We start from the raw sequence: 13,505 nt of genomic DNA, 5'->3' as shown, positions 1-13,505 counted from the left end.
AATACAGTATTATAAGGACATATGCCTAATACACAGTAAGCACTCAATACGTATTTTTAAAAAAATATATTTTATTGATTTTTTACAGAGGAATGGAGAGAGACAGAGAGCTAGAAACATCAGTGAGAGAAGCATCGATCAGCTGCCTCCCGCACACACCCCAGTGGGGATGTGCCTGCAACCAAGGTACATGCCCTTGACCGGAATCGAACTTGGGACCCTTCAGTCCTCAGGCTGATGCTCTATCCACTGAGCCAAACCGGTTTTGACTCAATATGTATTTTTTAATTGGACAAATTGGAGCATAACTCAATCATTACAATTTATATGGTAATTAATTCAGACCAAAGCAGAGGATTATGAAACCAAAACATAAAATAATTTAGAAGAATCTTCTTCTTAGAGATTAACTTTGATTCCAATGGCTTGTTTAAATTCATAATTTTGTGGTTCCAAGATATCATAGAAAACTTGTTTTTTGTCAAAATAGTCTCTAATATAAAGTAAATCTTCAATGGAATAGTTATCATTTTTTCCAGTCCAAATAGTCAGGCTGTACCTGCATTAAAATAAAACAGAATTCTATAATTAAAAGTGGAAGATAAGAGACAGTGATGAGGAATTCCAATAAGCCTAAAAATAGTTTGTCTCCAACCAAAATTCACACCAATATAAAAAAATTAATTATCAATGGTAAAGTTATCCCTTCATTCCTTCATCAACACTAAATGGACTAGAGAAAAGAAAAAAAATTACATTGTTGCTGCTAAATTAGCTAACTGCCGTATCTGAATACAGGAATGTTAAATGGCTGTAGAAACCCAGACTACTAGCACTGAAAATGGGCCAAATTTTGGACAAAAGAACTGAGAAGATTACACTGCTGATCAAGGAATCTGTTCTCGAAACAAAAATTATTGCTCTGCCAAAACCGGTTTGGCTCAGTGGATAGAACAACAGCCTGTGGACTGAAAGGTCCCAGGTTCGATTCTGGTCAGGGGCATGTACCTTAGTTGCAGGCACATCCCCAATGGGGGGTGTGCAGAAGGCAGCTGGTTGATATCTCTCTCTCATCAATGTTTCTAGTTCTCTATCTCTATCCCTTCCACTCTGCAAAAAAATCAATTATATTGTGTGTGTGTGTGTGTGTGTGTGTGTGTGTGTGTGTGTATATATATATATATATATATATATATTTTTTTTTTTTTTTTTTTTTTTTTTTTTTTTTAAATTATTGCTCTAACCTAGGTTTCCTCAGAAGCCTAACCAGAGTCAAAGCACAACTGGAAGAGACTGAACAGACACAAGTGCCACTGACACTCCAACACATTTACTTTGTAAGTGGCTTCACTATTCCTTCTGGGGATTTTTGTCTGAGATATGCTACAAGATGTCACTGAAATTACCAAATGGAATAAATTTAGATCTACTTCTGGAGTTAAAAAACAACAATAATATGTGCAGATTTGTTATGGATATAAGAATATGCTCAGCCCTAGCCGGTTTGGTTCAGTGGATAGAGCGTCAACCTGCGGACTGAAGGGCCCCAGATTCAATTCCGGTCAAGGGCACATGCCTGGGTTGTGGGCTGGATCCCCAGTAGGGGGCATGCAGGAGGCAGCCAATCAATGATTCTCTCTCATAACTGATGTTTCAATCATAAAATGCAAATAAAAGGAGAGAATAGAGAGAAAATAATAGATAACAAAGATAAGCAAAGGAGATGTACGTTTTCATTACAGGAGTCCCTAAAAGAGAAAGCATAGTGTTATAAATGCAGAAGAACAAATATAATTCACAGGAATATTTCAGAAAAGAACATTTGAATCTACATAGTGAAAAGAAATCCACATCCCTGTGTCTCCATAAAGTACAGAATGGTCCTTCTGGAGACACAGTCTAATAAAATTACTAAGCCTCAAAGACAAAGAACCCAGCTGGGTGGCCCAGTTGGCTGGAGTGTCCTCCCAAAAGCCAAAAGGGTGTGGGCTCGATTCCTGGTCAGGATCCAGAGACGAGGCGGCCAATTGATGTTCTCTTTTTCTCTCTGTCTCCCTCTCTCTCAAAAAATAAATTAAAAATATTCTTGGGTGTGGATGAAAAAAAAAGTTTTCATGGAATAGACTTCTGAACTATTATAGAACTCAGAGGGTAACTTTTATCTGCTTAGAACTTTGTCAATGTATAACAATGAAGAAAGTGACATTTACTGGGCACCTACTATGTGCAAAAACGGAGTAAGAGACAATGTTAAGGTTCATTAAGAAGCTTCACTCTAGTGAGGGAGTCTGTATGCTTACAGAATCAGTGTTCATATTCTCTCCTACACACAGTCTTGAAATAATCAGTTTGCATCCTTTATCTCTGTCTCTCACAGACACTCACATGCACACTCTATGCTATAAAACTTATACATACCTGTTTGATTTCTTTAACAGCCAGAGAAACTGAGAACAAGACTGCCTGACTAATGCTGCTCTGACAGGAAAAGTTACAGGCTGACTTAGTTCATTGCATATGCATTCCATCTCTTTCACCATTGTCCAACTATAACCTGAAATCAAAAGAAAGAAATTTAACTTTTCTACTAGAATACTAAATTCAATAAAATAAAAACTAAATTACATATATAAATTCACAGGTAACTCATGCAAACTTTCGTTTGAATACAAATTGAATTAAAATATCACTTAGTGCAAGAAAATGTTTTGGGTGGAAAATGTAGATGAAAATTAAATCTAAAATCATGCCACAAGTAATTCTATAGCAAATATAATTTTAAAAAATGCCTTGGCTGGGTAGCTCAATTGGTTATGTATCATTCTGGTTGCGGGTTTAATCCCCAGTTAGGAACATACAAGAATCGATCAATAAATGTATAAATAAGTGGAATAATAAAAATATTCCCGTTCTCTCCCCCTTTTTTCTGTCTCCAAAATCAATAAATTAAAAAAAGAATTTACTGCCGAAACCGGTTTGGCTCAATGGATAGAGCGTCGGCTTGGGGACTGAAAGGTCCCGGGTTCAATTCCGGTCAAGGGCATGTACCTTGGCCCTTGGTCGCAGGCATATCCCCAGTAGGGGGTGTGCAAGAGGCAGCTGATCGATGACTCTCTCTCATCATCGATGTTTCTAACTATCTCTCTCCCTTCCTCTCTGTACAAAAGCAATAAAATATATTATAAAAAAAAAAGAATTTACTAATATTTCAAGTGCAAAAATAGCAAATTTTGACACAGTAGTTACTTTTTAAAGACTTTTAGGCACTTCCTAATCATTAATATTCCCTATAAACTAAGATTTTCCATTTATGATAATTACATTTTCTTTTCTAAGAGAAAGATGGCTACTAGATGTTGGTTAGCTAAATAAGTAATAATTAATTTCAATTTTTTAAATTTTATTTATTTGTTTATTTATTCACTTATTACTCTTTAATTTATTAGGGTGACATTAAACTTCAATTTTTAAGTTTTTGGCTAGTCCAGATTTCTAATACATTTTACCTAAATTAGACATAGTGGTAAAATGGAATTTTATATATGTGCTTTAAATAATGTTAGGACACTGTAAAAAAAATCACACCAGTGATTTTAGAAAAAAAATTATATTTCTAACATAACCCTAAATCTATCAAAACCAGGTTGTAAAACACCATTGGTCAGTAAAAGAGCATTTTACAGAAAGCCTATGTGAATATGTTAGGTTAGCAGTTAAATTTCTCATGAAAGAAGGGAAATGTCTGCTTTCCTTTTGAATCTGAAAAAAATTAGACACCTCTAATTAGAAAACTGCTAATAGAAGCTACACTTAACATTATTGCTAACAGAAGCTATATTTCCATTAGCACAAACATAAAATCTCCTTATAAAATCTGTGGCATAAAAGGCAAGGGAGGATAAAACACACGCTGGTAATGACAAGAACCAGTGGGGAAAAGCAGCCTTAAATAATTCAACACCCTCATGACTTAAAAGTCCCAGCTATGGTTTAACTCAATTCAAACCTGAGGCTGAAGCCTGAGTCAAACAGTGACTAAAAGGAGTTCAGAATCAGTAAGCGAGATATTAAATCATTGCTGGTTATGTTATAATTTTTAATGAAATTAATAAAAAATTAAATGATTAGAAAATTGAACTAGAATTAAGTTAAAACATATTATTTTTCCCCTCTCAATCATAACAATTATTGGTCCAAGGGATAATAACCTAAATGTCACTGGATAGCAATTATTTGAATCTCAAGTTAGACTAAAAAACTTTCTATTGAAAACAATAATACTTTGGGTGGTGAGCACACAGTGAAGTATATACAGATTTTATATCCCAGAACTGTACACTTGAAACCTCTATGTTCCTATTAACCAATGTCACCCCAATACATTTAATAAAAAATAATAAATAAATAAAAAACAGTGATAGTAAATAAGTAAAAAATAAATGCCCTAAACACAGGATAAAAGATCACATCTCCATAGGTTCTAAATACCTCCTAGTTTATCATTTTAACCACATGGACAGGTGTCCATAGCATTGGATTGCTTACTGGCTGCTTACCTGGAAATTACTACCTAGGGATCTACGAAGAAATAGAAAGATGAATTCAAATAGTGTAATAAGTTTCAGCAGGAAAACGAAGCTGAAAATATCAGGTCCTTCTGTAGGAATATGTGAAGGGGAGAAGGGATCGAGCCTAGAGGAGAAGTTCATGGCCTCCCACACTCCTATCCAGCCAAAGAGAGCAGGAGGGTACCAAGGTCCCAGCACCCCACATGGGAGCCCCTTCCTGTGTCTAGGGAGCAGCACTCATGCTCTTCAACCACTCCCCCAACTTCTGGCCTCAAATCACATGGAAAGCTCTTAAAACCATTTTTTAAATCTTTCATCTAACAAAGGGAGTTTGCTCCACAGTAAAAAAAAAAAAAAAAAAAAGAGAGAGAGAGAGAGATAAAAATACTATAGAATATTTTACAGGTTCAAAGAGACCAATTTAGCATTTGTTTAAAGTGTGTACTGAGGCTGCTTTCGTTGCCAATAAATATTTCTCATGGAGCCGGTGACAGGATGTCACCGGTGAGTGAAGTGTCTACTGAAATAATAGAAAGAAGAAACATACACAGATTTTTAGGGCTAGACCTTTCTCTCCATTAGGCTCTTAGATTTTGTGGAATGTGTTTTTGGTTTTGTATTAAAGATATTCTTATATTTGCAGTATTTATATATTTTTTTAAAAAAATATTTTTATTGATTTCATAGATGAAGGGAGCGAGAAACGGAAACATCAATGATGAGAGAGAACCACTGATCGGCTCCCTCCTGCCCACCCCCCACTGGGGATCGAGCCCGAAACCAGGGCACGTGCTCTGACCAGGAACTGAACCCTGACCTCTGGTTCACAGGTCAACGCTCAACCACGGGGCCATGCCGGTCGGGCTAGAGAATATTTTAATTTGACCAACAAGGAAAACATCTAAAAAATTATTACCTTCATTAACTTTCTCAGGATGCCATCCTGTGGTCCAACCCAGGGAAAACGTCACATCTGGAAAGAAGGAAGTCACAGTGTCTATAAAAGGCTTTGCATCCACTACTCTGCTGTTTCCATTTGGACCGGGAAGAATGTCGGCGTTAATCCACACAGGACGCTTCAGATGCTTCTTCACATTTTCCAAGAGCATCATGGCTGGCTCTACGGCTGCCAGACTGAAAGCACAGTTTGTTGTCAATGACAGAGACACCTAGAGATTTTGAAACAGTAAGGTTTTAATCAGACTACATAATTTTTCCTTTTAAAAAATGTATAGACAAACTTTATTGGAAGCTATACCTCTTATAATTCTGAACCATTTCAGACCCTTTAAGGCCTATGCTGATTTACAAGAAAATTAGCTTTCCGTGAATACTGTGATGGGAAGCTAAGAACTCTTCTGCCCCTTTTAAATTTTATAAAAATTTAAAAAATGTTGTTCAATTACAATTAACGTTCAGAATTAGTTTGTATTAGTTTCTAGATGTACAGCATAATAGCTAGATAATCATATACTTTACAGTGTTCCCCCTGATGTTTTAGTACCGACCTGGCACGTACATAGTTATTACAATATTATTGACCATGTTTCCTATGCTGTACTTTACATCTCCATGACTATTCTGGAACTACCAATCTGCACGTCTCAATCCCTTCCTCTTTTTCACCCACTTTCCCGAAACCCTTCCCCTCTGGCAACCATGAGTCTATTCTCTGTACCTAAGAGTCTGTTTCTGTTTTGTTGTTCATTTATACTGTTCTTTAAACTACATATGTAAGTGACATCATATGGCATTCGTCTTTCTCTGTCTGACTTATTTCACTTAGCATAATACTCTGTAGGTCCATCCATGCTGTCTCAAATGGTAAGATTTCATTCTTTTTTATTGGAGGCCCTAGATCTTAGTGGACTAATAAGTTCTAATGCTGCAAATTCTTAACGTAGATGCTGTACTTCTCTGTCTCATATGCACTCTGCCTTGAAGGGAATCAATACCATGTTAAAATGACAATTCTGATTACCTGACACTGTACTTCCTAAAAATTCCCCCATTTTTGGTAGCAAGCACCTTATACCTGTGATTCCAAAGCTTGTGTGTCTGCAAATCCTATGGGGTTCTGCTCCTCCTGGGTGCAGCACGGGGAAACCCTGAAACTCTTTTCCAGAAAGGACTCTGGTTTCTTAAGAAATCTGGTGTTTGCAGAGGTTTAAGGCTTTCTCAATTTAGTAAGCTGACATAGGGCTGTTTAACATTGGTTTTCCATCTGACAATATCTAGTGTCAAACAGCATTTTCTCCCCAAAATTGAAATTCCATCAGCATATATAAGTGTCGACTACATGCAAAGCACTGTGCAATAAGAAACTATGACACGAAACACAATGAAGCAAGAATTTAATATACATATTCCATTTTATATGTAAATATTTTAGTTACCACTAATATAGATTGCTAATACAAAAAGTAATGATACATTCCCTTACCAAACACTTAAATATGAAAAACAAAACCTACATTAAGTAAAACATAAAACCTTACTAAAGCAAATAACACTTTTGTTGTTATAGTTCTTATTATTCTAGAACTTGACAAGATAATTCTAAAGGAATAAATGTGGAGGAAAAGCCTGGAAGACACAATATTGTAAATCCTGTATAATGACACATCCCTCCCAATCCTACATAATAAAACCCTAATATGCAAAACGACCAAATGGCAGAACGACCAGTCACTATGACATGTACTAACCACCAGGGGGCAGATGCTCAACGCAGGAGCTGCCCCTAGCCCGCAGGCCCCAACCAGCAGCAGCAGGGGTTGGGGCCAGCAAGAAGGGAGCACCAGGCCAGCCAAGGCAGGTGCCAGCAGGGGCCCCAATTGCCCCACCAGTTGCCCCAAGGATCGGCCCTGACTGCTGGCCAGGCCTAGGAACCCTTCCCATGCACACATTTCATGCACCAGGCCTCTAGTTAAACTATAAATTCCATGTAATTCTAATTACATTCTCAGTTCTTATATGTATTAGTATTGTTTCCCATAAAGGACTGTCTAAAGGTTTGCCACATTGATAATTTGAAGAGGGAAGTCCTGATCAGAATACTCTCTAAAATTTCTCTTTGCTTAGTATTTTTCTAAATCCCCAGAAAAAAATTTAAACTTAGTTTTTATAGAATAGATTTTTTTCCTAAAAAATTACATGTATGTCAAACTTCTGAGTATCACATCCTATTTTTCTATTAAATTCATTTAAAAATTAGGGGTGAATAATTAAAATCATACTTAAAATTGCAATAACTCATTTAAAATTACATTCTAAGGGAAATATTTTGGCTAAAACAAAGGAGTTTGTTACTCCAAATAAAATTTTTAAATCATCATATATTACTTAGTTATTATTGTTACTTAACAAATTAACTTCAAGGTACAAAACAAGAGCTAGTAAAATTTGACAAAAAGGTCATTCAGTTTCTCTTATTGAGAAGGTGAAGAGTTTTGCTTCAGAGTGTAAACTTTACTCAGATGAGCAGCACCCTTTAAATACGTTATTACCAAAAAGTCTTTTTTTTACTGGCCTTTTGTGGTAGCTGTCAATGTTGAAGAATGAATGAGCTGCCCTGCTGGTGTAGCTCAGTGGTTGAGCATCAACGTATGAACTGATTCCTGGTTGGGGCACATGCTTAGGTTGTGGGCTTGATCCCCAGCAGGGGACGTGCAGAAGGCAGCTGATCAATGATTCTCATTATAGAAGTTTCTATCTCTCTCTCTCCCTCTTCCTTCCTCTCTGAAATCAGTAAAAAAAATTTAAAAAAATTATATATATATATATATATATATATATATATATATATATATATATATATGAATGAGCTCATCTGACTGGCAAGGAGCCAAAGAATACACCTCAGGCCGGGACCGGTTTGGCTCAGTGGATAGAGCATTGGCCTGCGTGCGGACTGAAAGGTCCCGGGTTTGATTCCGGTCAAGGACATGTACCTTGGTTGCGGGTATATCCCCAGTAGGGGGTGTGCAAGAGGCAGCTGATCGATGATTCTCTCTCATCGATGTTTCTAACTCTCTCTCTCTCTCTTCCTCTCTGTGAAAAAAATCAATAAAATATATTTTAAAAAAAAGAATACACCTCAGGGAATAACTCAAGGAGCAATAATAATCATACAAAAAAAACAAAACAAAACAAAACAAAAAAACTAAACGCATGGAGAGGCAAGGAGATCTAAAACTTTGAATTACCAGGCATTGAAGATCCAAGTATTTTGTTCTATGGTATATTGAACTGGCTCCAGGACATCTGAAATCTGCCAAAACCTCCCCCAGCTGCCAAGCTCAGCTGTTGTCCCTGAGTAAATCACTTAACCTCTCTGGGACTAAATTTCTTTGTCAATGAAATGGAATTGAAACATTCACCATCTTAAAAGTTTTTCCACTTACTGTAAATAGCTCTAGAATTCACCAACAAGTTGGTCCGAAGGTTGTGGGTTATTGTTAAGCTGAATTCACCAACAGTACAATGAGGTTTACTGGTATATTTAGCCCCACAATAAATGACTAGAGTCATCTTAATAACTCTATGAATAAGATTTCCAAATACACGCTGAAACCGGTCTGGCTCAGTGGTAGAGCATCGGCCTGCGGACTGAAAGGTCCCAGGTTCGATTCCAGTCAGGGGCATGTACGTTGGTTGTGGGCACATCCCCGATAGGGGGTGTGCAAGAGGCAGCTGGTCGATGTTTCTCTCTCATCAACATTTCTAGCTCTCTGTCTCTCTCCCTTCCTCTCTGTAAAAAATCAATAAAATATATATATATATAAAAGATTTCCAAATACATTTTTTTTTTCTCCAGAGGGTGGAAGGAAGAGGCAGAGAGGGACAGAAACATCAATGATGAGAGAGAATCAGCTGCCTACTGCACATCCCTACTGGGGATCAAACCTATAAGCTGGGCATGTGCCCTGACCAGGAATCAAACTGTGACTTCCCCATTCATGGGTCAATGATCAACCACTGAGCAACACCAGCCAGGCAGATTTCCAAATCCTTATTAATTTCTTAAGACCATTCAATTTAAAAATATTGTTCAGAGATGAAAAAGGCTTACCACAAATCTTAGATTTCCATAGAAGTTGCTTTAGTACTTATGTTGAGCTTCTAGGGTGACCCAATATATTTCTGGCTTGACTTAAAATTTTCACACTACCAAAATACCAGAAAAATAAAACTTACTATGAAAGCTACCAGGAAGTAAATTACACTTAATCTTGCTCTTCATTATCAATGCCTCCAAAATACTGTTTTTTAAGGAACATTTCAGTAATTGAAGAAATCTAAACAATTCCCTCTACACAAATATAACAACATAAATCAAGTAGAATATGCATTAACTATTTCAACAAAATTCTCTCAATTCCTTCTCTTCTGGACTACCTTTTAGCAGAGGTAGCATTGTAAATTGACTGTTGTATTACCACAATGGACACTTACAATAAATTCCTTTATAAAAATTAACTTTAAACAGCTCAGTGTGTCTTAGATCCATTCCTAGAATGTATCAGTCTGCAATTCCATTTCAGTGTAAGTAAAAAGTACAAAGTTAGTTAGTCAGCCACAGATATGAGAAGCTATTAACTCCTCCCCCCAAATAAATTATTCTGTAACAACCAGAAGACTGAATATATTTGTACAAATACCTCTTAAAATCCAGCTTGATGCCTTTATTGCTTTTCGTAACTTCAGTCAGCCATTCCTGGAGAGTATTGTCACTACTTGTTTCAGGAGGATGGGCCATGATCGGTTGGCTCTGGTCTGATCCCTCACTTGGAAGGAGGACGTCAGCCTCTATCATGTGGGCAGTACCTGTCCAAATGAAAGAAGTTAATATTTACAAAACAGGGACTGCAGGTGCCATGGCCAGTGTCCTTTTGAGAAAGAGAAAAGCATATCTGCCAATATGCTCAGATATTTTTTAAAGAGTTGAATTCATCTATTACCCAATCTATATACACTGAGTGGCGAGATTATTATGACAGCCGACGTTTGTGGGCAAATTAGCCGTACACTGCATCGTATGGGATATGGAAGCTGAAGGCCTGTTCAAACACCTTTGCTGTCTGCAGTTACCAAGATAAAGCATCTCCAATTCACATAGGAACACAAGGATTGGACAGTTGACCATTGGAAAAAAGTCATGTGGTCCCATGAATCACATTTCCAGTTGCATCATGAAGATGGCAGAGTGAGAATTTCTCGGAAATAGAATGAAAACATGCACCCCACATGCAAAAGTACAACCCTTCAAGCTGGTGGAGACAGTGTAATGGTTTGGGGCATGTTTTCCTGGCATGATTTGGTCCCTTTAATTCGTGTGGAACAACATCTGGATAGCATAACATACCTAAGTATCATTGTTGATCAAGTTCATCCTATCATGATGGCGCATCCCAAGGGAGATGGCTTCTCCCAACAAGACAATGCGCCATGCCACGGTGCTTGTATTGTGCAGGAGTGGTTTCAAGAACATGAGGGAGACTTTACCTTGCTTAGGTGGCCCCCACATTCACAAGATCTCAATCCAATTGAGCATTTGTAGGACGAAGTTAAAAGAGCCATCAGGCAGCTGGTTCCACAACCATCCAATCTCACAGAACTGGACAGTGCTATTCATCAGGCATGGTGTCAGATTCCTCGCATCACCTTTCCACATCTTGTGGAGTCAATGCCAAGAAGAATCGCAGCAGTATAGAAGGCAAAAGGTGTCCCAACAAAGTACTGATGGGGTGATCATAATAATCTGGCCACTCAGTGTACATAAAAGGCTAATATGCTAAGTGTTTGATTGGTAGCTATGATGCGCCCTGGCCATCAGGGGGCAGACACTCAACACATAGGTATGGAAACATGGAAGAGACTGATGAATTTCAGGGGGGAGGGGTATCAGGGCTTGTGGGATTGAGCTGAATCCATGCACCAAGCCTCCAACATCCCCCTAGGAGCCCTAGATTGTGAGAGGATGCAGGCCAGGCCAAGGGACCCCACCAATGCATGAATTCATGCACCAGGCCACTAGTGTAAATATAAATAACTGCACTGACTTACTTTTCAGTGCCTCATTCATTTGTGCCTTATGGTTAGCAGCATGATACCAGGTGATCTGGGCACCATCTTCTGTTTTGATATGGTTATTTCTCAGAAAATACTGCAGTATATTTTCACTCCAAGATCCTAAAATAAAAGTATTTTAATGAAAAAGAATAGATTGTTTCATATGGGGTAAATACTTTTAATAAAAAAGGGCACAGCAGAGAGAATAAAGTAATTAAATGGAGAAAAACAAGAAATTTTTAAAAATGAGAACAAGTATGATATGCAGGTATTTAATATATATTTAAATATGTAAGCATGACACATACAATATAAGTAATAATTAGCAAACATATAGGATAGTCTGGATTTCAGAAGAATGAAAAAGCATGTAGAAAGAAAAAAAAAAAAAACTGGTAAGATACAGATATTTTAAAGCAGGAATTTTCACACTGTGTTACATGGATTCCAGGCCCCTTAAATAAGTAAAACCTGTTACGCCAAAGCTATATTAAAAGCTTCTAAATTTTATACAATTTAGTTGTTTTCTCTACCAGAAGCCCCATTCCATATTTATATTAACAACTTAGAACCTTAAATTACACAGTGAAGTATATTTACCTTCAGATTATGAGTCTTAGCAACATTTATACGAATGACTAAGTAAACACCTGAGTTAATATTCACAGATTTATCTAGCGAGTACAAATATACATAATTCCCATATCTATAATTACTTTTTGGCAGACCAGATTTTATCTTAATTAAACATTAATATGAGTTAACCAAGACCAAAACACTTCAATTCAGATCTGTCCCAAAGTATGCCATATCCTACAACAGCAATGAGAAAAAGCTGAAAAACAATGAAAAAATGCCAGGGATTGGGGTGGGATAAGGGTTGGATCAGAGTATTTGGGAGCAGAGAAACTATTTTTGTATGACACCATAGGACTGGATACATGTCATTATACATTTGTAATGTGCAGCACCAAGAGTGAACCCCGGTAAACTGAGGACTTTGGGTGATTACGATGTGTCAACGCAGGTTCACAATTGTAATGCTCCCTGGGGAATGTTGATAATGGGGAGGCTATGCATGTATCCAGGAAGGGGATAGATGGGGAATCTGTTTCTCCCGTTCAATTTTCCTATGACCCTAAAACTTCTCTTACAAAAAAACGAAGAAGGGAGCAATATTCTTGGCATTCTTGGTCGCCAGAACAGTGTTGGTTTTTGTTTTTTTCCCCCCTCTTAACGCCCACGCAGAACCAAGGTTCCAGGCCAATGGAATGCGCATCGCCAGGATGGGAAGAAAAGGAGGGGTGCTGCCCGAGGAGATCTCACTATCTCTTCCCACGGCAAGGAAAGTGCAGGATGTGGAGCCCGTCCTGCGGAGCTGTCAGTGGCGCTTACCAGGGCCCCCGGCGGTCGTTTCCATGGTGACAGACGCCCGCCGCCCGCCAGCGCTAGGCCCTGGGCACCGCGGGTGACCCTTCGCAGGTGACGTGGAAGCACAACTCCAGCACAGAGGGGTGAGCCGTCAGTCTCCCAGCGCGACCGCAGAGCAGCCTGGGAAGCCGGGGCGGAAGTGGCGCGGGTGGAGAGAATGCGCAGGCGCAGAGGCTGTGGCTGGTGCGCAGGATCCGCAGGCTCCGCGGCTGTTGGGCTGTTCAAGTGTCGCGCGAATTTTATTTTTATTTTTTGGAAAAGTTGTCAGAAAAAAGGTAGGTAGTTCTGAAGACAGACCCGGGGTCTGGGAAGACAGAGGCAGAGGATGAGGCCCTCCAAATCTTTGGGTCTGGTCCTGCCAAGGCAACCGCAGGTGGGACTCGAAATTTGATAAATGAAGGAGCTGTAAATGTAATTTACAATTTTTATTAT

General features: G+C 38.3%; 1 protein-coding gene across 2 annotated transcripts; it reads right to left on the bottom strand.

Annotated features, from left to right (window-relative positions):
• Window positions 1-287: 287 nt before the first annotated feature.
• On the bottom strand, window positions 288-13,212 carry FAM151B (family with sequence similarity 151 member B). Of its 2 annotated transcripts, none has more exons than XM_036409367.1 (6): window positions 13,038-13,212; window positions 11,637-11,762; window positions 10,232-10,397; window positions 5,485-5,702; window positions 2,419-2,554; window positions 288-559 (listed from the first exon to the last, which is right to left on the bottom strand). In XM_036409367.1, exons 1-6 carry the CDS (start codon window positions 13,060-13,062, stop codon window positions 400-402), a joined length of 831 nt encoding a protein of 276 aa, XP_036265260.1. In that variant the 5' UTR covers window positions 13,063-13,212; the 3' UTR covers window positions 288-399. The 2 variants fall into 2 exon arrangements, with proteins under 2 accessions (XP_036265260.1, XP_045427626.1); XM_045571670.1 differs by lacking the exon at window positions 288-559 and adding an exon at window positions 1,624-1,748.
• Window positions 13,213-13,505: the final 293 nt, after the last annotated feature.

Source organism: Pipistrellus kuhlii, unplaced genomic scaffold, assembly GCF_014108245.1.
Source record: "Pipistrellus kuhlii isolate mPipKuh1 unplaced genomic scaffold, mPipKuh1.p scaffold_m20_p_4, whole genome shotgun sequence".
In the NCBI taxonomy this organism is placed as follows: Eukaryota; Metazoa; Chordata; class Mammalia; order Chiroptera; family Vespertilionidae; genus Pipistrellus; species Pipistrellus kuhlii.
This window is presented reverse-complemented; position numbering and strand designations above follow the sequence as displayed.